The sequence below is a fragment of the Carettochelys insculpta genome, chromosome 6 (genome assembly GCF_033958435.1).
Source record: "Carettochelys insculpta isolate YL-2023 chromosome 6, ASM3395843v1, whole genome shotgun sequence".
Taxonomy (NCBI): Eukaryota; Metazoa; Chordata; order Testudines; family Carettochelyidae; genus Carettochelys; species Carettochelys insculpta.
Genome location: NC_134142.1, coordinates 106,047,991 through 106,074,136, shown reverse-complemented (window position 1 = coordinate 106,074,136; position 26,146 = coordinate 106,047,991). Strand labels below are relative to the sequence as shown.

Here is a 26,146-nt window from a genome sequence, read left to right as displayed (position 1 = left end):
TTTTTTGTACAGAATAAAGTAATTTCAGCTGAATAGCAGATTCCTGTGCACATAGAATTGAAATGTTTTACAGGTACAGGTTGAACTTCTCTAAACCAGAACACTCTCTTGTCCAGCAACACCTGTAATCTGGCATGATTTTACAGTAAAGCCTCAATTTTACGGACCCCAATTTAGTGAACTTTAGGAACAATGGATGTCCACCAGCCCCCCATTGTTCTGGAAGTCCACTGGAGTCTGTAAAATCCTAAATACCACCTCCCACCCTCTCACCTCCAAAAGTAAAGCAATTTACCAGAGCCCCCAGAGCTGCTGCTGTGGCTGCAGGGGTCCTCATTTTCAGCCATCATGGTCCACCACAGCTGAGCCTTCCACCGTGTTCTGGACTGCTGCCACCGGAGCAGTCATGCACTCCTCCCATGAGGGGTTGGGCATTTTGCCACCTGTGTATGTGCCCCACCCCTGGTGGGAGGAGCATGTGGCGGCTCCAGTGGCGGCATCAGTTCCTAGAAGTCACAATGGAGTCTTCAGCTGCTGCAGCAGCAGAGCATCTCCAGCCGCAGCGGCACTCCAGGCCATGACAGAGCACCTCCAGCCGCAGCAGTGTCTCTGGCCACAGTGGCACTCCAAGTCGCAATGGGCTGCCTCCAGCCATGGCAGGGGCTCCAAGCAGCAGTGGCTAAGGCACCAGCAGTGGCAGCTCTGGTTCCAGCAGAGGTGGCTCTGATGAGTCACTGTTTTGTTTTTGTTTTTTTGGAAGGGGGTTGCTGGGGCTAGGGGAGCCTGGTGTCAGTTTGTGGGAGCTAGGGCAAAAGTAAATGCTTCGATTTAACAGACTTTCAGGTTTAACAGGTACCCCTTCCCCACTTCAGTCCGTTAAATCAAGGGTTTACTTTAATTAGCAGGATGACCACTTACAGTAGGTGTGGCCACATTTCCCCTGGTCCCATAAAGTTTGTTTCCAGACACCAGTCCTGGCTCTCAGTGTTCTATGCTGTTATTTAGCTGTAATTTACCCCAAGTGTCTTCTGAGAGCCCAGGAAGCAGCGGACATGTTGATAATGCTGCTAAACGATATTGACCTCCTGTGGTCCAGCAAATTCTCTCATCCAGCACTGATCAGGTCCCATGGGTTCTGGATTAGAGAGGTTCAACCTGTAATAGATTTTTTTAGTATTGTAAATTAAAAACAAAGAAATAATGTGGATTTAAGTAGTGTGAAAACAATCCCCAAGGAAGCTTGTTTATCTGCGGTAAGGATTCCCTGAAATAAGTGTATGGTATCTCCATATTAACAGACCCTGTTGTGTGACTATGCCAATATTTTATTTTTTAATGAAAGTGTCAGCATTTATTTCTCAAAGCATTCTCTGTAACTCCAGCAATGTAATATAAACTCTGAGACACGTGATCCTGTGACATTTGGCCCTTCAAGTAACAGCTAGTATATATCCTTGTGCAAGAGACAGTTCTAACTGACTTATGTTAAACAACCAGACCACAGATGTTCATTATAGCAAGACCCCTTAGAATTGATTTGTTTTCCAGTCTGTCAGAATTTAAAAAGGGCAGGAAATGTCACACAGTTCAGTATTGGTTTGTTTGCCTCCTTTCCAGGCTTAATGGTGCATTTATTACAGTTCATTTAGGAAAAAACAAATATGCATATGCCATGGCATATTCATACTTACAAAATAGTATCTCTCTCGCTCTCGCTGTCTCCCTCTCACTCTCCATCTGTCTACTGATAATGCATTTGGTTTTTAAACCTGTAATGGCTGCACTGACAGTAACAGGAAGTCTAAAATAGATTAGATTAATAGTCAAAAATCCAGTATGTGACAGTGGCCAGTACTGGATGTTTCTGAGGGGAAAAACTTCTATAACTGACAATTTATAGAACAACCTGTATCTAGGGGAAGTGTTTTCCTGATGCCTGTTAGCAGTTGACCTACTCCCTGGAGTTCAATGGTTTACAATGTTTTTGGTTTTTTTAGTGTCTAATGTAACTGTTGATGTTCTTTCTATCCATATCGGTGTCTGGTACTCTTTAATCTAGGGTTTGGGAATCCCAGGACCAAGGTCCACATGTGGGCCATGGGTTGCCTGGATTGAAACCTCAGGGCTCCCCTCCTCGGCATCTGGCCCATGGCAGGGTTGGGGGTGCAGAGCCCAAACCTTGGGGGCTGGATCAGGCAAGACAGAGCAAGATCCAGACCACAGGCTCTCCTGAGGGAAAAGTGGGCAAGAAGGAGCTTGGCACAGCCAAGGAAAAGGGAGGGGGAGCTGCAGTGACCTCAGCAGTGCTGTCTGGAAGCTGCATCCTGCTGTTCTGATTGGTCAGAATTTCAGCCAATTAGAGCAGCAGAGTGTGGTGCCCAGAAGGGGGCGCAGAGCCAAGTGCATCTGGGGATGCTGCTCAGGTAAGCTGTGCCCCCACTCCCATCCAGACCCCGCCTTCCGCATCCTCCATCCCACCCTTACACCCCACCTACGCCCTGCTCCTGCCCCCACTTCCAGATCCTGCACCCCAGTCCTCCTGCATACTTCCTTCCACCCAGACCCCACACCCACAGCCCTCTCCTCCACCTGTTTCTACACCCTTCTCCCACCCAGATCCCCCACTCTGGCCCAAAACACCTGCTCTCAGCCCACTCCTGCCCAGATCACCCACCCCCAGCCTAATCTTGCACCATGCCTCCCCCCCAGACCCAACACTCAAGCGCACTTCCTGGCAGCCCCCTCCCACATTGAACCTCCTAGTCCCCTCACACACCAGACTCAGAGCCTAGAGGGGCCCACAAAATGTACTAACCTTGGCCCCCTAACATCAGGGACCACATCAGCGAGTGGTTTGGGGTTTGTTTTTTTTTTTTTTTGCTTCTTGCTCCTGTGGCCCTGATCCAAAAAAAATGCCCTACCCGTGCTCTAATCCTACAAGTTTTTGGTGTCTGTGGTACCTTTCAGGAAGACGTCCAACTGACTAATTGTGCAACATTACAAGTGTTTTCTTTTATCAGTTTTATATTTGCTTCCATTTAATATCATGGAATTTCTCCTTGTTTTTTTGTATTTTAATAGTGTAGATTGACGTACTCATCTGTTCTTCTCTGTACTGTTCTCTATAATTCTGCCTTACATCTTTGACTCTCACACTTTAGTAAGTTAACCACTTCTAGTGTGTTCAATCTCTTTTCATATAGAAATTTTCCATGCCTCAGGTTTTGTCATCTGTCTCTGAATGCATTCTGTCTGCTATATCATTTTGAGATAGGGTAAGCTTATAAATAAGAGAACACCATTGATTTATACAATGATATTATAACATTTTCAGTATTTTCCTTATGCACCCTGGCAAGTTGTTTGGTTGGGTCTGTTGACTGCCCTGGTTTTCACTGAGCTAATGTTTATACCAGTAAACACTGTGGGTTGACTTAGGGTACATCTACACTAGGAGCTAACTTCAAAGTTAGGCACTACTTCAAAGTAGCCAGCAGAGAGTCTACACACATTTTCCCTTACTTTGAAGTTAACTTCAAAGTAGGGAGTCCAACTTCGAAGTCCTTACTCCATTCCCAGGAATGGAGTAGTCCCTATTTCAAAGTTTAACTTCGAAGTAGGGTTTGTGTAGACACTCAGCTTTGAAGTTGCTTTCTTTGAAGTAAGCAAATTCAATGTTATTTTTGTAGTGTAGATGCAGCCTTCATGTGACACTGCACTGTCTCTCATCATCCATTGAAAAATGTCTCTTACAGATTGGCAGATGGTTAAAAGATAGGAAAGAAAGAGTAAATATGAATGGTCTGTTTTCAGAATGGAGAGTGATAAATATTGATGTCCTCTAGAGGTCTGGTCTGGGATCAGTCCTGTTCAATAAATTCATATTATAAAATGATCTGGAAAAAAGGGTAAACAGCAAAGTGGCAAAGCTTGCAGGTGATACAAAAATACTCCAAGCTAGTTAATTCCCAGGCAGACTGTGAAGAGCTGCTAAAAGATCTCACAAAATTGGGTAAAGAGGCAACGAAATGGCAAATTAAATTCAATGCTGATAAATGCAAAGTAATGCACGTCGGGAAAATATAATCCTAACAATATGTATAAAATTCATGGTATGCCCACATCTTGAATACTTCTTGCAGATTTGGTTGCCCTTATTTCAGAAAAGATATACTGGAACTGGAAAAGGTTCAGAGAAGGGGAAAAAATGATTGGGCGTATGGACTGGCTTTCATAGGAGTTGAGATGAAGAAGACTGGGACTTTTCAGCTTGGACAAGAGACGATAGGTGGGGGTGGGAACTGATTGAGGTCCGTAAAGTTATGACTGTTACAGAGAGAAGGTAGATAAGTATGCACTATTACTCCTCATAATATAAGAGCCTAGGGCCACCAAATGAAATCTCTAGGCAGCTGGTTTAAAACAAACAAAAGGAAGTGTTTCTTCACACAAGTGCACAGTCAACCTGTGGAACTCTTTGCCAGGGGATGTTGTGAAGGCCAAGACTATAACAGGTTTAAAAAAAGAAATAGATAAGTTTGTGGAGGATAGGTCCATCAATACCTATTAGCCAGGGATGGTATCACTGACCTGTTTGCCAGAAGCTGGGAATAGGCATCCCGGAGTGGGTCATCTGAAGATTACCTGTTCCATTCGTTCCCTCTGGTGGGCTTGGAAGTAGCTGCTGTCAGAGGACAGGCAGCCCGGGCATGGTGAACCTGTGGTCTGACCCAATATGTCCATTTTTATGTTCTTAAAAGCAAGGAAATGTCAATTTATGGGACACCTCTTCACCATGATCTAACACCCGCACAAAACATTTTCCACTTACATTTTCTGTGTCCAGTAGGTAAGGAAACATACAATTATACATTATAGAATATGTTAATTACAATCTTAGCAACATTAACAAATATTCAGGATGGACATGTGCACAAGTGTGTCTGGGATTGTGGGGGAAGTCTGAGCTGAACATTTACTGAGGGAGATGAACATGTAGTATGTTTCTTTCTCCATTGAGATGCTTTGTGAAGATGGAAAATCCCTTGCTCTCAGTGCAAATGTGAGGTGGGTAGTGAAAAGATTAAAAACTATGTAGCAAAATCTGTATGGCCAGACAGCATAACCAAGAGAGGGATGGGGGGGTGGGGGGAATATTTTCCTAAACATTTTTGTTAGGCTCATGTTGTTGTCTTTTGCTGCTTTTGGTGTCTTTTTGTTTGCAATGAAATGTTTTACAGCAACAAGTAAAACAATTAATCTGTTTAATGGTCTTACCAGATTTAGAGCAGATATGCTGTATTGAAGCCTAAAAGCAATCAACCGTCCACAGTAGTCTCACATTTAAAAACCATCAGCATGTCTTCAGTTTTCTTTCATTGTTGTAGTATTATGCAAGTCAGAAACACAGTTGTTTGTTTTCCTTTGATTCTGCATCATCTTGAGCGTTCCAGCATCTCTTTGTTACAGGTTGGCCCTCCCTGATGCAGCATCATTGGGATCTAACTGGTCCCAAATGAGGGAGTTTGCTGAACCAGGGGTGGTCACGCCTCCAAGCTGTGGAGCTTGGAGCACCAGCATCCCTACTGGGCTCCCCTCCCCAGCCACTGTGCTCCACTGGTCCCGCTGCTGCCAGCCCCATGGGCTGTGCTACCCCTGGGTGTCCCAGACGAGAGAGGGACAACCTATATTTACAGTAATGCAGTTGAAATATAATTTATTGGAATGAATCGAACTGTAGAGTATCTTGCTTCTGGTATACAATAAACCAAAATATCTGGTGTAGCTCACTCACACTGATGTTAATTATAACCAATAAATCAGCAGTATAAAACAAGGTAAAGTGAGATTAAAATGATCTTTCATATAAGAAATATATGGAAATGGGGAATCATGATCAGGTGAGCACAAGCTTATAATGCAGTGTAGTGGCTGTAAGAGGACAGATGCCATCCTTGATTACATAACCAGAGGAATACACAGGGGAAGTAGGAAGTGTTGTTACCACTGGCTATAGCATCAAGGGCCCTCTTAGTGGATTGTTGTGCCCAGTTGTGGTGTCTACACTATTTTAAGAAAAATATTGGAAGAGGGTTAAGAAAAGAGCTAAAGAAATTTATTTAAATTCTGGAAAAAATGCCTATATAGTGAGAGGCTAAAGATTAATCTGTTTAGTTTGTGCAAGAAAATCATGTGGTGACTTGAGCATAGTTTATAAGTACCTAAATGGGGATGATATTTTGGGCAATAGAGGGATGTTTAAGTTAACAGGCAAAGGCATAACAAGAGGCAATGGACAGAAGCAGAAAAGAGACAAGTTTGGAGGTGAAAAAAGGGATCATCTTAATGACCGGGGTGAATTCTCAAGCTCTTTTACATCGAGATTGGATTTTTTTAAAAAGCAAATATGCTGTAGCTCAACCAGAAGTTATGAGCTTGATGTAGGAATCACTGGATGAAATTATATTAACTGTTTTCTTCAGGAAGTCAGAGAAGATGATGATTATGGATCCTTCTAGTCCTAAAGCCTATGGAACTGTATATCCCTATTCCTCCTCTTAAGTGTCTTCCATGTTTTATTTCTCAAGGATTTGGTTATTGGGCCAAATCCATTCTGGGAAGAGTCTCTAAACAGGGACCCATTTTGATAGGCAAAGTGCATATGTAACAAAAGAGTGACTATTCCAATAAGTTTACACCATGAGCTAATAACACAAGACAAACAGATGGATACCACAGTTCAGTGAGTGGGAGAGAAAAATGAAAAATGGTAATGTTGAATGGAATACACTGTAGACACTGCACACAAGCTGCCTAGTAGAGGTTAAGATTTTGGTAGGTATTACAGGAGAGAGAAATTTAAAAGATGGTACCAGTAGTGTTTTTTGCAGATTTCTATGGGGGTGTTTCTTCCACCCACAAGAGGTACTGTGTAACAGAACACACAGAAGATGTTGGAGGGGGAAATTTTCATGAGCAGGCACTACAGGCTTGTATTGTTGGTAGGATTTCAAGGTTATAGATAGACTTTCATAGATTCAAGGCCAGACTGCATCACTGATACGTAGAACAGAGACTAACCATTAAAATCTTAAAGGTGAAGGAAAAGTGGTTTGTGTTTGTAGTGCCGAAGTAGCAGCCAGTGGAGGGTTATAGCTTGGGAGGAGCACAGTGACACAGAGCAACAGGCCAAGAAAATGATCCTAGAAGCAGCATTTTGAATGGCTGGACCTTTGTCAATCGTGCATTTGTCATGGCCAGAGAGAAAGGGATCCAGGTCATCAAGTCATGAAACTATGAAGGTTCAATGATGATTTTGCTGGGATGGACAGGAAGGAAAGGCTGGATGTTGTGTAAGAAGAAAGAGTAAGTTTAGAAACTGTGTTCTTCCCTCCCACCATTGACAACTGGGAGGAATGGGGGACATACCAGTCCCCTCCTAAAACTAAGAAAATGGCAGCTGCAGCCTCTTTACTAGATATGGCAGAATTTAATGTTTTTATAATGTTGACAGATAATATCCATGTTTAATTGTAAAGATATTTACTCAGTTTTTATCACATTTAAACGTTCAGAGTTGTTGGAAATTATGGGATTTGGATAATGTGGGGAGTCAGACAGTTATTTAATGACATTTGATGTAGATAGAGAATCAAAAATGTAATGCTTTGTAACTATTAAACACAATTGTCAACATCATATATCAAAATATACAAAGTAAATAACCTTAACTCAAACTCTCATAAGTTCTCAAGCAGCATTTTATCTTTTTTTTTGCCTGTCTGCAAATTTCTGTTATTGTCAATGGAAATATTTTTCCTTTGGTTTGTTGGTATGGTGAAATCGACATTTACTGATAATCTTTGCAAACTACTCGTGATGCACAGCATATTGTGTAAACACTATATGTACTATTTCCACAGGGTCTGTCCTCCAGTCAGAGAAGGGGAGAGCTTGCTGTTTGGGTTTTTGGTCTGTAAGGAGAATTTATTCGTGGTTTAGACATATTTCCAAAGAGTCTTAAGCGCCTGAGCTAGAAATAGTGCTTAGGTCCTTTGTACCAAATTTGGTGTTGAATTTACACATACTGTGCAAACCATTGGAGATCAGTGTGACTGCAGGGGTGCGTACCAGTGGAAAGTTGAGTTCATTGTATATCACCAAGTACAGTGCAACCATGTTATTAGATTTTTATATGCATTTATTTGCCTAGATTCTGAAGTTCACTGTTGCATTTTGCTTATTTTTACTGTCAGTTAAACAATCTTGCCCTGTGCATGTGTCCAACTTTCAACTGAGCAGTAAGCGTTTTGTTGCAAGGGGGGGGAGCCCCAGACAAATATATGGGATCACGTGAGTTTTGTAGAGCAAGAGATTCATAATGCAATATGAAGCATCCATTAAACTTGACATGTAATGCAAATATATTATCAGCCTAGCAATGAATGTGCTTAAATATTCATATATGTCCTTAGATTTTTGGTCACATTAATTTTGCCTTAATGTTAGCTGTGAATTATATTTTCATAAAGGTTAATCTTATCCAACAGCAAAATTTCTGTGATGTAATCTGTTGCAAAAAGGTCACTGGGTTTCCCTGGGTCACACAGAAGACAGAAATTGGCATGTGACAGTCATGAACTTTTTTTTTAAATTTCATTTTAGCTTGGTTAGCGGAGTGGAAGCCTTGTAATCTGACACTACTTTAAGTGAATACACTGTTACAAAGTGAGGAAGTAATGAATAGCAAGCAGCCAGCTCTGTCAGAGTACCAGAGCCAAGAGGAAGAATCTAGGCTAGTGGGTAGTTTACCTAACAGTGTCTGAGAGATGCAAAAATCAGAACTGTAAAGCCTCTAAATAGATCGTGTAGTTATCTTGCTTGAGAGGTTGCGAAAGCATGTGCTATATTAATGAATGGCCCAAAAGGTTTCTGAAAATATTTATTCAGCAATACAGTCATTATCAGGTAAGATAAGCTTGTGATATTGCAATATGTTATTGTGCACTGCTAAATGGACTGCTAGTATTCAAAATCTGTGGTGACAAGTTTTGGACATGGTTATCAATCCTCTAACATTTTAAAAAAAAACAGCCTTGCCTTAGGTTTCAAATTCCATAGCAATATTACCTTTCAAGGGTCTTATTTGTCTGTTAGATGACTTTTCCCATTGAAATCATTGTCTCTTTGCTCAGGAATTTGTTCATGTCCTACACATTCAACATTTATGGCGCTTTAGTAAAAGAATTACAATGATGTTCTTGTATTTTCAGGTTGACTTGCTTATTGACAATGAAGCAGAGAAGGATTACCTGTATGATGTGCTACGGATGTACCACCAGTAAGATCGAACTTAAGACTTTCAAAAGCAGATATATGTCCATGGCATTTTTATTTAAAGATTAAACAGCTAAGGTCTAATTTAAATAAAAATCTTAAATGTAGCTCATAGAAAGCTAGCTGAAATTATAATTCCTAGTTATATTTAACAAAGTCATATACTTCTGCAATTGAGCACATGAGAAAAGAGCATGGTTTTAAGTTAGATCATAAAGTTATTTTGTTCTTGATAAGAGTTACATAAATAAATGGAAACTTGATAATTCTATAGTAGGAAAAAATCATGGGCATGTTTTATAGGAAAAATAAAATTGTTTGAATAGTCAGCTTGCTTATTTGATTTGATTTTTTTTTTATATTCACTCCTTGTTATAAATCTCTCCAACACACCAAAAAACTCTGGACTGTTTTATCAGAAAGACTCTTGATGAATTCAACCTGGAAATCTTTGTCCTGCATATTTCAGTGTTTTTAGTTTTTTCTCTGTGACATAACAAAATCATCACATACAAGACACCAGGTCAATTATTCATTCCTGTGATACGTATGTAACTCTATGAAATTACTGTGCATTAACATCAGTGCCACTGGATTGGAATCTGGGCCACAGTTTCTTAAAGAAGATGATAATATATTTCCACACTTCCTAGTGGAATGGGTCTGATGAAGATTGTTTCCATTCATATCTTAATTAATAGAATCTCAGTGAAGTGAAATGTAGAAGTTTCCAAATTTCCATGTGGTCTTTGTACTGAGCTGCTGTTTTGTATGCCCTCCTCAGCTGCATATCCGATTCAGTTTCACTGAGGTCCCTCTAATTGCTTCTCCATTCATAAAGCATTGCCTGTTGCTTTTGAAACCAGTATGAAACAGTAGCTATTAATTATTTAAAACTTTCTTACAGTTACAAAATTAACAGATATCTCCACTATTAACTTTTCTCCACAAGCTCAGAAATTATTTATGTTTCTTAATAAAACATCAAATGCTGCTATTGAGGTGTATTGAGTGTGTTTAAGTTTTCCCTTTATTGTGAAGTACTTTTTCCCCCCATGGTAAGAAAAATACATATTGTGACCAAGAGCTAGGATTTGTTTCTCTCTGAATACTCTTTTCAACTAACTTCAAATATTTGGGGATATAGCCTCATTATGATGTGTATTAGTTGCTTTTAATATTAATGAGTTACATGCACATCAAAATAAGTATTATTCCAGGCTACCTAAATGCTGTGATGACTGATACCTTAGAGTGAATAGGCAATTATGAGCCAAGTTCTGTTGTCTATTGTGCTGGAATAACTTTACTGAAACCAGTGGAGTTATTCCAGATTCACACTGGTGTGACATGACAGCATAATCAGGCCTTACGACTGTGTCTCAAAATTGCTAAAGTTAGTAACAAGAACCCTTAGGTAGAACTGAATAAAAATAAGCAGTTTTCTTTTCACAGTGGTTCCAACTATATTTATCTAACTGGTTTGTGTGTTTTTACAGCCAATTAATTTCACTTTGTGTTTTAAGTTCAAATGGGCTGGAAATTGAAACAGAACTGTAACTATCCAGTGCAGTGTGGCTTTTTGGGATTGCAACTATACATCTATCTTCTGAATCTGTGGAGAGAAGTTTACTCAAAATGTGACCCAGGTTCACTGAAAAAGTTTGCAAATGTGGGCAGAATTTCATACTTGAAATTTAATCCAAAGAAGTTTTCCCAGTTTGGAATGTCATGACCAAACTTTTACATATGTTCTTGATATTTACACATAATCACATTTACACATACTCTTGTTATTTCTGGTGATAAAACTAAACAAAGATCTTTTCCTTACAGTATTAGCAAGACATTTGCAGATTAAAGAATCACATGGAAAATGTGAACATGAGTTTACTTGAATTAGAAATATATTTAATGCTGCAGGTTGACCCTGTACTCTTCTGGTACCCTTGGGACCTGACCAGTACCGAACCAAAGAATTTGCCAAACCACAGGAGGTCAATATTGTCTAGTAGCATTACCAATACTTGCACTGCTCACTGGGCTCTTAGAAGACATTTAGGGCAAACTAGAGCTAAATAACAGCACAGACCACTGAGAGCCAGGACTGGTGGCTGTAAACAAACTTTATGAGGTCATGGGAAAATTGGCCACACCCATTATAAGTGGGCATCCCGCTAACTAAAATCTTACTGGACCACAGATATTGCCAGACCAGAGAGTGCTGGAGTAGAGAGGATCAACCTGTAGTTTTATTTTTAAACAAATCTCTCTCTTTCCTGCAAAATCCAGTTTTAGTATGAAATACAAACAGAAAATGTAATCTTGTTAGCATTTTGATCATCCAATCCTGTTTTCTCAATGTATTTTATAGATCCATGAATCTCCCTGTACTGATAGGGGACCTAAAGCTTGTGATCAACGAACCAAGTAGATTACCACTGTTTGATGCCATCCGTCCCCTTATCCCATTAAAACATCAGGTTGAATATGATCAGCTGACACCTAAACGATCAAGGTACGTGTGGGACAGTGTAGCTCCAAAGAACACATGCAGGAATTCTAGACTGAAAAGTAATTTATTCAGACACATTTTGATGAATAAAATATCTATATTTTGTGCTATCTTAGATGGAGTTGTTTAAGGACTGAATTTATTGTTTGAGCTGAAATGTGTCTGTTGATAGTCTCTTTTCAAGTCTAAGCATGACAACAAATGAAGCAGTAAGTAAAAGTGGTTAAAATGGAGGTTCAGATGTTCTGGTGCTGATCACTAAGACACAATCCACTTTTACAGAAAACTGAAGGAAGTCAGACTGGATCGTTTGCATCCTGAAGGGCTTGGAATAAGTGTGCGAGGAGGACTGGAATTTGCTTGTGGCCTCTTTATCTCCCAACTAATTAAAGGTGGACAAGCAGACAGTGTTGGGCTTCAGGTAAGAAAACACGTTCTTGGTCATACTGCTGCAACAAGCCCTTTTATTATGATCTGAGGAAAGAATCCAGTCAGAAATGTTCTTTAATCTCCTTATGTAACAGTCACAAAGGACCTTGTGCTTTTAAGGATTTTTTTCCTTTTTAATCAAATTTGCTAAATGTGATAAATCAGCCAATTCTCTCACCCATTATTATTATGTAAACCAAACATTCTTTTTCATATTTGATTGCATATGCCAGTTCCAAAGAATGTCATAAAAAGAGAATTATGTGAAGTACCAGCATTCATGCTTTATACCCTGTATTACCGAAATGTACAGCACATTCAGCAGGAGATCTTTATCTGAAAACTAAGAACTGTTCAAGTTTCCAAAAGGCTGATAAATATTGAATACAACATTTAAAATAAAGTATAAACAATGAAAATCGGGAATAACAATTAAAAATGCAAATTTTGCCTAATAAGGAAATAATTGCAATGTACTAATTTGAATTTTAAATTCCATTTATATCTTACTGTTGTTGTCTAAAAGCAACAAACTAATTGGAACCCTATTCTCATAGGTGTTGTACAAAGATGTAATACAGTAAACTCTTTCATATCTGACAGCCATGGGACCGGGATGTTGCTGGGTATTCAAATATTATAGATAATAGAGAGTTATATATAGCAATGCATAACACTAAAGAAAAAACAAGATTAGATAATAAGAAACAAACAAAATGTTTGCAGAATACTTTATTTACCAACAACAGTAATATTGTACACTGTAAACTTATAGGCTGTGTCTACACTGAGCCATGATAAAAAAGGAAGGGGATAATACAAAATGAGACATAGAAAAATATGCCTAATTTCTTGTGTCAACAAGAATGAGGAACATCTTAACTGTGTGAAAGAAAAATCTGTGAATGAAAATTGTCTATTGAGCCATATGATGGACCTCTCTTTGTGAGAAATAAGAATGCTTCAATTATCTAACTGGAGGGAATTTGGAAAGGGCTGATGTTTCTGAGTTGAATGGAGTATTGCTGATTTTATTTAGTCTGGCTAATGTGGGGAATAAGCTTCAGAATGTGCTAGCTCCCATAGATTTTATTTAATATTTGAGGCATAGAAAAAGGCATCTGATTAGGTACTGCTCAATTTAATATTTAAATTGAATAAAAATTTCACCTTCTAACAACCCTCTTCCACTCGGGCTACATCTACACTAGCCCAAAACTTCAAAATAGCCATGCAAATGGCCATTTTGAAGTTTACTAATGAAGCGCTGAAATACATATTCAGCACCTCATTACCATGCCAGCAGCCGCAGCACTTTGAAATTGCCGTGGCTCGCCACCACACGGCTCATCCAGATGGGGCTCCTTTTCGAAAGGACCCCAGCAACTTCAAAATCCCCTTATTCCTAACAGCAGATAGGAATAAGGGGATTTTGAAGTTGGAGGGGCCCTTTAGAAAAGGAGCCCCCTCTGGAAGAGCTGCACGGCGGTGAGCCGCAGCAATTTCGAAGTGCCACAGCTGTCAGCATGCTAATGAGGTGCTGAATATGTATTTCAGCGCTTCATTAGTGAACTTCGAAATGGCCATTTCAAAGTTTTGGGCTAGTGTAGACACGGCCCCGAAGATGTATATGTATCACAGGTTAAATAGTCACAACTCATCTGATTCCTAAGATGCTGGTCCAATTCAGATAATTCACCCAGACACTTTTTTTTTAAAGATTTAAACTGTTGTTCACATGTACGTATTTATCCATCTAGTAGCAGAGATTCACTGTTAGGTTAGTCCCATTTACTGGGGCTCCATTTTGCATACAGAGTGATTCTGCTCCAAGGTCTTAATTTTGTAGTTCTCCTTCGTGGAAGTGGTTTCAAAAAAATGCCAAAAGGTACAAGCCTGAGGTGCATATATTCTGGAGTGCAGTCTCTCAACAAGTAACTTTTCCATCACTAATTTGATAGGAGAGGAATACCAGATACCAATCTTAGCGTATCATTCAGTAGCTAGCCATACGTGCTGCTTTAGCGCATTGGAAAGGGTGCAAGGATAGCTGATGCATCCTCAACCTGTGGTCAGGTCAAGCTTCTCTACATTCCTTGCAAGAACAGGTAAATCAACGAAAAGGACAGTCCCATGTATGTCTGCAAGACACTCATGATTGAAAATAATGGACTTAATGGCAATTGTGTACGTTGTCGAACTAGCACATTCACATAGTGCTGCTAATCGTTTGTCTCCTATTCACCACTTGTCTCAAACCACTGCCAGTAATTTGATGCTGTTTAGGTAAGGTAGTTTTCTGCCAGCCTTGATTCAGAAATGTACTGGGATGCTACACTCTTGGAAGAGTGAAGCTTTCTTAGGCAGCCCATTTGGTCTTCTTGGTGAAAGCGTGAGTGGGAAGAACAGTGGTAGCTTCTCCTGTATTTGACTGCCTTAATGTTTCTCATTGATAAGAGGCAATGAATGAGTTTTCAGCAGCTCACTGAGCAAGGTTGTAGCAAGCACACAAATGTTGTTCTCCATTTGTAGTTCTTCGACAAAAGGCAAAGTGTGAACAAAGGAAAAAAAAATCCCCAGCATATCTGACAGTGACTGTATTAGTCTTAGATTATATGTATTAAGATGAACAGATGGTGTTTTGCTGCTCATGTGTCTGGTTTGGGTTGATATGTGATGTTAAGTATCAGCTTAAGGTGCCTCTCTAATAGGCAGCGCTAGCCACTTTCTAAAACCAAGTGAATAAGGAGAGTTGACAGGCAGTTCATTGTTGTAAATTGCTGTCTCATGGAAAAGCCAACTGCTTCTGAAATTTCACCCATCTGCATTATTTAGCTAAATCTCTACATTTTTTTTATTCCAAAAATGCAGGCTGAGAAAAGGTTTAATGAGCTTTTATTATAAAATCAGTTTTAGTCCCTGGTTTTTATCTTAATTCGTTTCTCATGATGATTATCCCTTGAAGTGGTTACTGCATTTCTAAATGTTTGTACAGTCAAGGAATTGGACTGAAACATTTGAAGTTCTGACCTTCTGACAACTATTTCTTTGATTTTGTTTTTTCAGAATGAAGAGCACTTATCCCTTTTGTCTTTTAATGTTTCTGCTCTGTTTTGTGCTGCTTTGTCGGATGCTCACATCTATGAGCAGCCTCTTGAAAAGAAAGGGCTTGAATAGTATGAATATTGAAAAGAGAAGAAATACACAAAAATAGAATTGTGAAATGATTAACCTGACTGTGTATCTTACTTTAATGACAGAAATTTAAAACTGACATATTCCATCATTGCATCACAGCTTTAATTAGCAATGCTACATGCTATTTGTTTATAAAAATTTGGCTCAATGGGATAAAAAGTCCTGTGGTATCAGTCTTCATTTTCAACTTCCTTGATTTAGTAGGTTTAAGTCAGGGCTTTTGTATTACTTCTAGAAAGGCAAGAGCCAGTCTGAATAACGTAGAAGGAACTATTGCTTTTGGACTCACCAGAGTGTGACTTAACCCCATAAAAAAGTAGGCTAACCTTTCAGTATCCTGAAACTGTGCAATTGATATCAAACATGTAAGGATTCAAAAATAGAAGAAGTTGAATTCAAACAAAAGCAAATAGCAAACTAACATAGTAACATAAGAAAGTAAAGACATGCAGAAATGAATGTACAGGTTCACCCATCAGCCCGCATTCATCCTTTCAAAAAACATTTAGATAGTCTTCTCCGTGAGGGTCTTGCACTGGCTCAGTTTTCAGACATAACATCTCTCAGTGTTAAGAATAATAGCCTTGTTTTGACAGGAGTCTGTTTGTAGATTTTAAAGTCAGAAGGGACCATCATAATTGTGTGGTTGGACCTTTTAAAGAATAGGCTACAAGTTGAACCTCTCTAATCTTATACCCTCAGGACCCTGACCTGTGCCGAATCTGAGAATTTGCTAAACCATGGGAAGTCAATACTGTCTAGCAGCATTACCAATGCCTCCACTGCTTACTCGTCTCTTAAAGACTTTTTATGGGTAAATTAAAGCAGGGGTGAGCAAAGTGGGGTGTGGGTCCCCTTGAGGGACACGAAATTTTATAAATGGGGCTCAGCACAATCGGCTACTGGGTCTCAGGCTCATCCATCTCATTAAAACGTTGAAATATGTTACTGTTTTATGTGCATGCATTCACATTTATATACCAGTTAAGTAAATTTTTACATACAAATGCTTTCATATCCAACACAACAAAGCATGACTGTTATTCTTAATGTTGAGAAACATCATGTCTGAAAACTGAGCCAGTGCAAGACCCCCTCAGAGAAAAATATCTAAAGTATTTTTTGAAAGGATGAATGTGGGCTGATGGTTGAACCTGTATGCTCATATCCGGCATTCTATCACACAGAACTCTTAAATAACTGGCATTTTAACCCTAAGTATATCTTAGTTAGGTTTTCCATAAGTGCAGTATAGTGAAAGTAAATACAAATAGATACAGCAAATATGGTATACGTTTACAGGGTACAATACTACTGTTGTTGGTAAATCAACTACTCTGCATACATTGTTGTTTGTTTCTTAATATCTAATCTTGTTTTTCTTTAGTGTTATGCATTGCGAGGTATAATTCCCTGTTATCAAGAATATTTGAATATGTGGTAACTTCCTGGTGCTGGGGCTGCCAGATAGGAAAGAGTTTACTGTACTTATCTTCTTTCACACGTGGAAAGTTGTTTTTTTTTTTCTTTCTTACGAACATAACCGAATTTACCATCAGTTTGAATTGCATTAGATGGGCGAGGGAGGGGAGGAGGTGTGGCTGCTAACTACAGGGACAAAAAGCAGATCCTGATGTAAAAAGTTTGCTCACCTCTAAATTAGGGCTAAATATCAGCAGAAAACACCGATAGCTAAGATTGGTGGCTGTAAACAAACATTATGGGATTGCAGGAAACTTGTCGACACTCATGATGAGTGGCCATCTGACTAACTAAAATCATGCTGGACCCTGGATGTTGTTGGACCAGAGAGAGCCAGACTGGAGAGGCATTTATTTGTCACTTCTACACTGAGCCCAGTAACTTCTGAAGGAAGTAGTGCATATATTTTTAAAAAGACATCCACACTTGATTTGCAGATTTTCAGTGATCTAACAGCCAAAGCACAACAATGTCTGGCCATTCATTCTTTTTCCAGGCCATAACCACTACACCAGAAAAAGGCCACTATATACCTGTGCATATCCTAATGCAAAATTAGATTTCACAGGAGCAGATTATCTAACGAGTGTTATGCATTAGAACTGCTACGCACACGCTGTTGAGAAAATGGCTTGATTCCAGCTCTAATGTAAGCAACGATCCATTGACTGAAAAAATTTTGATATGTTAACTAATAAGTGGTTAAATATGTACGATAATTAGTTAGTACCAAAATATGGATTCCTGAAACATATCTTTCAAAGCTGTTACTTCAAACTGAGTGAAAAGACCTGCCTTATTAGGTTTTTAGGGGGATTGGGCTCATTGGTTGGTTTTAGCAGGCCGTGAGATCATGAATCAATTAAACTGAGGTCTTGTTGACTCAGGAGATTTGTAATGGGATAATGAAGACTTCAGTCTTGAGGTCACTGATTTTGATTTCACCCCAGCCACTGGTGACTGAAAATTGTTGCAGTTTGATGGGGGTTTTGTGGTCTGTGTGAAAAAGAGTTGGTGATTCCAGTTTGAAGTCCCTTTATCAACCTGCAGGCCACGAGCTGTGGCTTCAAACCGCTGCTCTGTCACAAAAACCATCATCAAAATTGGGACTGCAGTTTTTTGTTCAGGTCTGATGACAGATGCAAAGGACAGATTATTCATGTAAAGTGACTTACTTTCTCCCTTACAATTGGTCCTTGTAAATCAGGGTTGAAGCACAGCTTGGTCAGGTTCTCTGTCTTCTTGAGTTGAGCACAACAGAGGGTTCAAGAAGAAGTGAGTTTACATCACCTTTGCACCTCTCTTGGTCTACGAGCAGCTGGGGGCCAAGGTGGTCCCTAACACAGATTAAAGGAGTTTGAGGATTGCCCTGGTTTGGCTAGGAGGCCCCAGTTATTGCCCAACACCCTGTACCGTAAGAACACCCCCCACATTGTGCATTGTGTGAGAAGCCCGGAGATCTGAAAAAGCAGGGACAGGGAAGATGACTCCTACCAAGCTTTACCATGGATGGCAGTTAAATGGGAGAAAAACAAAACAGAAGTGTTCTCAACGGTTTGACACACCAGTAGTACCTGAAGTGGGAGGGGTCTGTTGAGAGCACCGTGTCAGACAATGCTTCCAGGCTGGTGATGGGCTGGTCTTGGGTTGTTCCTTTGTTCAATTCAGTTCTGTAGCTCAGCAAGGAAGAGCAGTGAAAGAGATGAAAATCTAAAATGTGAAGTAAGCAATAAAATATTTGAGGAATAAAAGTTAAGGTTAAAAAGACAGCAAAACATCAGCCACAAGAGGCCTTCCATACCTGTGCTGAGGGAGGCAGATGTTTAATTTAGCTTTTTTTTTTTAAGTGATTACGTGGCTGCATAGGAAAGTTGCATCAACCTAGTCATCAGTTTCCTCCCGTTTTCTTTTTATCTATGGTATTGAGCTTCCCTGGTCTGGGAGAAATTATGGTAAATTCTCTAAGGGGTTGTCTCCACACAGAAGGTACACTGCTTTAATGATACTGGTGTCATAAAAGAAGTTTCCCAGGTGCAGAAGCAGTTACTCTGCCATTGATTATCACCATACCAGAAGGGGAGTAAGCTGTGCCAGTGTAAGGTGCCTTTATATTAGTATAACTATGGTTTTGTTTTTTTTTTAATCACCCTTAACTGACAATAATTTTTACCCATTCAAAATGTCTGTGTTGACCAGACCTAACTCAAAGAGCCTCCGTGGTGTGCTACCACAAAAAATTGAGCTTTTCGGTGTGGCATTGCATTCCATCACATTAGATGGATATTTTCTGCAAGCACTTTGGATTTCTGTGAATCTGTGAACTATAGTTATTTTGCATCTTTCGAGGGTCAGAAGGGTGTAAGATATTTTGTGTAGTACTAGGCCTCAAATTTTTGAACTTCTGGACTGATTTCTCTTGATCGCCAAGAGTCCATTTAACCCAATGGAAAAATAACTTATTCTAAACGGAATGTGTTTGTTTTGTATACATTAGACATAGAAGAAAAACAAAAGTCCTAAAAGACCAAATGACATATTTAAAGTCCATATTTATTGATGAAATAAAGTGGACACCAAAGTCCATATTTATGAACTAAATGGTTATGCACAGGGAGGAATGAGATGGGTGAAAACTTTGCAAAGATCCTGTTACTGTTTTCCTCCTTGAATTATTCTGCTGGGGACAGGAGTCATTCACTTGTCTCACCTGCCTAAAACAAGTAATGATGCCCTGCAGATTCCTCTGACCTCTTCCCAAAGGATTTGCACAGACTCTGGAGGTTTTACACGAGTCTGGCTCCCTCTGTCGGAAGCCCTGTACCTTTACATGTTCTCTGAGCCCTTTGCAACTCCATTGCAATTATGCCGCCAGAGCTAATTCAAGCCACTACTTCCCCAGCAGCTGCCTACTTTATTTTCCTGAGTGAAGGAGCTCCCAGAGGTCAAGGCATCTTCAGACTTATTTCTGAGACTTGAAGGAGGATAAGAATCATCCTCTTCCTGGCCTGGCCTTTCTAGCCTTGCAGCTGTGCAGGATGCCTCTTAGCGTACATGGCCTCCTTAGCTCTGTATGCAAGGATGCATTCCTTAGCCATGCATGCTACTGGGGCAGTCCACAGTGCTCATGTGGCTCAGATGATCTGGATCAGGTTATTTATGAACAGGTGAAATAAACAGTAGTGGGAACCATGTAATGTGTAATCCTGCAAAAAATCAGGTTGCCAGACTGGACATTTTAACTGTTTTAATTTATTTGGCTGCGTATGGGATTTCCAAAGCACTGAGTGATTACCTAGCTCTGCCTCTGCTCCAGTTATTGCCCATAGGAAAACTCCCACAGGCATCATGGAAAGCAACATTAAGCCCAGCACAAATCCTTTTGAAAATTTCACCTTGTCTTCCCATAGATAAGGATTTTGTTTGCCCAGTAGGTGGAGCAAGCGCATCAAGTTAATAAAACAAAAAGCAGTCAAGCAGCACTTCAAAGACTAGCAAAATGGTTTATTAGGGGAGCTTTTGTGGGACAGACCCACTTCTTCAGACCATAGCCAGACCAGACCAGACTCAATATTTAAGGCACAGAGAACCAAAAACAGTAAGCAAGGAGGACATATCAGAAAAAGATAATCAAGGTGAGCAAATCAGAGGGTGGAGGGGTGGGGGGAAGGTCAAGAATTAGATTAAGCCAAGTATGGAGACGAGCCACTATAGTGACTCAGAAAGTTCCCGTCCTGGTTTAAACCATGTGTTAATGTGCCGAATTTGAATATAAAAGCCAGCTCGGCTGTTTCCCTTTCCAGAATGGTGCAATAATTCTTCTTCAGTAACACATATACCTGTAGGTCATTGACAGAATGCCCCATTCCATTAAAATGTTGACTCACTGGTTTGTGGATCTGGAGTGTTTTGATGTCTGTTTTGTGCCCATTGACCCTTTGTCTAAGGGAGTTAGAAATCTGTCCAATATACAAAGCATCTGGGCATTGTTGGCACATCCAGAGCCTCTACATCCATTGTGGCAAGGATGACGTTATCAGGAACATTTCCGATGTTTTGTAATTTCCTCAGGAAGTCGGTGGTATCTCGGATATAGCTGGGAGCGTTGGTGGCATAGGGTTTGAGGAGGGAGTCCACGTAACTGGATAGTCCGGTGGTAAGGGTGTCAATACCTGAAATGATAGGGCGTCCAGGGTTTCCAGGTTTGTGGATTTTGGGAAGTAAATAGAATAATCCAGGCTGCGGCTCAGATGGTGTGTCTGAGTGAACGAGGTCCCGAGTAGCAGCAGGGAGTTCCTTCAGTAGTTGTTGTAATTTCCTTTGGAATTCCAAAGTGGGATCAGCAGAAAGAGGTCTGTAAAATGTGGTGTTGGAGAGTTGTCTGGCTGCCTCCTGTTCATAGACTGACTTATTCAGGACGACAACAGCACCCCCTTTGTCAGCTGGTTTAATTATGATGTCTGGGTTATTTTTGAGACTCTGGACAGCATGGTGTTCAGCGTAGTTGAGATTGTGTCTCATTTGGCATTGTTTGTGTATACTGTCAGCCTGAGCACAGTTGCGGAAGCACTGTAGATAGAAGTCCAGACTTTCACTACGACCCTCAGGGGGAGTCCACATAGAGTTCTTCTTCTTTTGTTTTTGGTGGAGGGGTTGAGAGAGTCAGACTGTTGTTCGTAGGTGTGCTGGAAAAATTCCTTTAGATGGAGGCGGCGAAAGAAGGCTTCAAGGTCACCACAGAATTGTACTGATTTGTCCTCCTTGCTTACTGTTTTTGGTTCTCTGTGCCGTAAATATTGAGTCTGTTCTGGTCTGGATATGGTCTGAAGAAGTGGGTCTGTCCCACGAAAGCTCACCTAATAAACTATTTTGCTAGTCTTTAAAGTGCTACTTGACTGCTTTTTGTTTTGTTAGTGTATAGACTAGTACGGCTTCCTCTCTGTTACTAATCAAGTTAATAGTTTTTCATGTACAAGATTTGTTCCATTGTGTGTGTGAAAACATCTTTATTTCCCTCAGGAATCGCATACTTTGATGTGTGAAATTGTCTTTTTCATGTTTTTCTGGTATCATCTAATTAGTGTTAAGAGAAATCATGAGAAGATTGAGGCAGTTATGCTCACTCTGTCAGACTTAGTTTATGCTATTATGTTTATGTTCTAAGGTCATAAGGACAGCCATACTGTGGCAGACCAAATGTCCATCTAGCCTAGTATTCTGTCTTCTGACAGTGACCAATGCCAGGTGCCCCAGAGAGAATGAACACAATAGGTAATCCTCAAGTGATCCATTCTCTGTTCCCAATTCCCAGCACCTGAAAAAGAGGCGAGGCACACTACTCCTGCCCATCCTGACCAAGGGCCATTGATGGACCTGTCCTCCATGACTATTTAGTTGTTTTTGAACGCTTTTGTAGTTTTAACCTTCAGTACATTTACTGGCTGTGGGGGGGGTGGTTTGTTCCAAGTTTCCCCACTTTTCCAGGGCAACATAAGGTAGTAGCCAGAGTTAGTATAACAAGGCCCCTGTCACAGGGCAGACCCCATGGGGCAGGGTTTGGGAAGAGGCTAGGGGATCTCAGGCCCTCCCTGCTCCAGGGGCCCCATCTCAGGATCTTACCCATGCCTTATGGTCAGTATCATGGTGGTTCTTCCTCCTGCACACTGTCTCTCTGGGTCTTCCACAGCCAGATAGTCCTCCATGAGAGAGACTGCCTTTGCAAATGAGTTTGTATGGTGTGCTTCTCCCAGGCTTGGCAGATGCAGGGGAGGATATGGAGAAATTGCTTGAGGTTCACAGCCTCTGCCACTGGATCCCAGTCAGCTTCTCAGCCTCAAGCCACCTCCAGCAATGGTCCCTTCAGTTTCTGGGGTGCCACTTTTGAGTGGGTATCACTCCCACTGGAATTGCTGCTGGAATGTCTCTGAGCTTATGCCAGTCTACTCCAAGATAGCCTCTTTAACCTTCCATGTGACTGATTACCTCTTACTGCTGATCATTTATGAACATGTTGAAAGGACTGGTCCTAGAACAGGCCTCCAGGGGACACAACTATTTATCGCTCTTCATTCTGAAAACTGACCATTTATACCTACCCATTTTTTCTGATCTTCCATGCAAAGTCCTTCCTTCTCTCTTATCCCATGACAGCTTACTTTTTTCTCTTAACAGCATTTGGTGAGGGACCTTGTCAAAGGCTTTCTGAAGTCTAAGTACACTATGTCCACAAGATCTACTTAGTCCACATGCTTGTTGACTCCTCAAAAATTCTAGTAGATTGGTGAGGCATGATTTCCATTTACAAAAGCCATGTTAACTCTCCCGCTGCACCAAATTATGTTCATCTATATGTCTGACACCATTGTTCTTAATTATAGTTCTTCCTCGAGTGTCCCCGTGGGTGCTCCACGATAGGTGTCGGGCTCGCCCCGGCGCCGCAGGTCAGATCTTTTCAGCAGTTTCTGCCGGACCGCGCATGCGCCGGCGCGCGCCGCTCCCTTGCACGCTCCCGGCCGCGTGCGCGATCCAGTCCCCGCCAGTTCCTCTTTAACTGCCATCAGCTGCAGACGGAATCCGCTCAGGCTACGGCCAGAGTTAGCGTATTTAATGTTTTTAAAGTGTTTAGAGCTTCTTTTTCAGTCTTTAGCTTAAGTTAGCTTGTTATTGTTTTCAAAAAAAAAAAGAAAAGAAAAGAAATGAGAGTAAAAAGTAAAGTTTTTCAGCCTTAGTAGCGAGCGGAGCAGCAGAGGCCCGGGGACGTAAGGCCATTAGGCCTCCTGCCGTGGCAGGCTGAGTCCGAGAGGGGAACAGGCACAGAGAAGGTGCTAAGTACCCTATTAACAACTCAAAGACTCACCACAATGTCCTCTTCAGGATTCAAAAAGTGTGAATCATGCCGCAAAGCGATGCCGGCCTCCGATGGGCACAGAAATGCTCTTTCTGCGCAAAGCTCACAGCCAGAGCAAGGAAGGACAGAGAGATGTGGCTGAAAATGCTGCTCTTTGACAAGGCCCTCCAGCCAGACGCACCGGAGCGACCTCAGCAGCAGGGACCTGCAGGGGCCCATAAAAGGAAAGCTGCTTCCCTAACCCCATCAGCGCAAAAACGGAGGAAGCTTTCACCAACCTGATCCCTGCCGGCAGCCACAGCGAGCGGCACGGGTGGAGCGCATAGCCCCCAGCCGCAGTCACAGCTGAGCGGCGGCGGCGCGGAGACGCACGTGGCAGAGGCTGAGCCTCCGATAATCAAACAGCCGCCCCACACCGTGGGCAGGGCGGCGGCTGGGCAAGCGCCGGAACCGGCGGCACCGCAGCTAGTGGCACCGACCCCCGGGGAACTGGCGGTGCAGAGCTCACAGGCACACGGCCTGCAGGCACCGTGGGAGACCACCCGCACGGCACCGCAGCGGAGCGTGCCGAGCGTGGCGCAGACAGCGGGGCCGAGATCCCCGACGCGGAAAGGGGCGGAGCCAGCCCCACAGGGGAGGGGAAAGGCAGCACAGAAAACCCAGCACCGCAGCCCTTCTCCAGACAGGCTCTAAGCCCTCGCTCTAAGCCCTCCACTTATGCTGCAGACTCCAACGAGGCGGCAGAGTTCACCTCCAGTATACCCTGAGCCCCCATCCCCATTCCTACAGCCAGCATCACCATGGCTTGGACCACCACCGCCCTTCCTGGGCTTTGAACCCCTGGAGTACTGCCACAAATCAGTCTCTCCATTATCTCAATCACCCAGACGATCTCGCTCCCCCAGACGCAGGGGGTATGCGCCTCCAGAGTGGTCCAGGTCTCCATCTCCGGAACAGTGCCCGTGTTGCCATGGTCGCCCCTATCATGCGGGGCATAGACACCATAGGCATAGTCCCAGGGACAGATCCCCCCAGACGGTTCAATATCCCCGAGGGCAATTGCGGACAGGGACGGAAACGCAGATATCTCAGGGGGAGTTGATTCTGGAACCCCGAGATTTTCCCTCGCAAGTATCTAGTGAGAGGATGTATCACCGTCAACAGGACCCAGAGGGGTCCAGAGAGGCTTACCCTAGCGGTTCCTTGCTATCTTCCCCTGACGAGGCCACGGCCCCAGGGGACGTCCATCCTCCGGACGATCTCAGACAGTTCCAAGAGCTGTTTAAAAGGGTGGCCTTCACGCAAGGCATCCAAACAGCAGAGGTGCAGGAGAAACACCATAAGCTCCTTAAAAACCTGAGACCTCCAGCCTCTTCCAAAATAGCTATTCTGCTGATGAAGCAATCATGGAGTCCGCCACCACAATATGGCAGACCCCTGCGTCCACTCCGCCTATAAACAAGAGAGCGGATAAGAAGTACTTCGTCCCGGCGAAGGGCATGGAGTTCCTGTTCAGCCACCGGCAACCAAATTCTCTGGTGGTGGAATCGTCTCAACAGAGGTCGAAAACTTCTCAGTACAAGACAGGGGGAACGGACAAGATGCCAAGAAACTAGAGTTGTTCAGCAGAAAGGTCTACTCCTCCTCTACCCTTCTGTTGAGAATGGCGAATTACGCAGCGCATCTAGCGAACCATAATTTCAACAACTACTCCAGGCTGACTTCCCTCATGGACTCGCTTCCAGAGGACATGAAGCCGGTGCTCAAGGCCATCGTGCAGGAAGGCTACGCAGCCTCGAGGACTGGAGTTCAGATCACCCTAGACGTAGCAGATACGGCAGCATGCTCAACAGCTACGGCAGTGGTCATGAGCAGGGAGTCCTGGCTCCAGACATCGGGTATCCCGAGGGATCTACAGGCGAAGATTGTTGATCTCCCCTTTGACACGCAGAAGCTGTTTGCAGTATCAACCACAGCGTCCCCAGTACCACAGGGGCTACAAGCAAGGGCGACATCAACAGCACCAACAGTACAGAACTCCCAGGTGACGTTCTCAACAGAGCCGTGCGTCCTCGGGGCAGGGCCAAAGGCCACAAGTTTGACACACAGATCGAGGGCTGCACTATCACTACCATCGCACAATGTCATCCGAAGCTACTATTCCACCATTGCCTCCGACCATTCTACAACCAGTGGCAAAAGATCACCACAGACAAATGGGTACTGGAGATCATAGCCACGGGTTACGCGATTCCCTTCCAGTTGCTCCCACCGCCACGACCTCCACCCAGACCCCACCTAAAGGACGCCTCCCACGAAGCGAGGCTCAAGCAGGAGGTAGG

At 42.2% G+C, this 26,146-nt stretch overlaps 1 protein-coding gene across 1 annotated transcript in view; it reads left to right on the top strand.

The window, feature by feature from the left end:
• The window catches only part of USH1C (USH1 protein network component harmonin), a 109,880-nt gene that overhangs the window by 2,321 nt on the left and 81,413 nt on the right, over nucleotides 1-26,146 (top strand). The window contains exons 2-4 of the mRNA XM_074999043.1: nucleotides 9,273-9,340; nucleotides 11,711-11,854; nucleotides 12,134-12,272. Of these exons, the coding sequence (XP_074855144.1) occupies nucleotides 9,273-9,340; nucleotides 11,711-11,854; nucleotides 12,134-12,272 (351 nt within the window). The remainder of the gene's footprint in view (nucleotides 1-9,272; nucleotides 9,341-11,710; nucleotides 11,855-12,133; nucleotides 12,273-26,146) is intronic.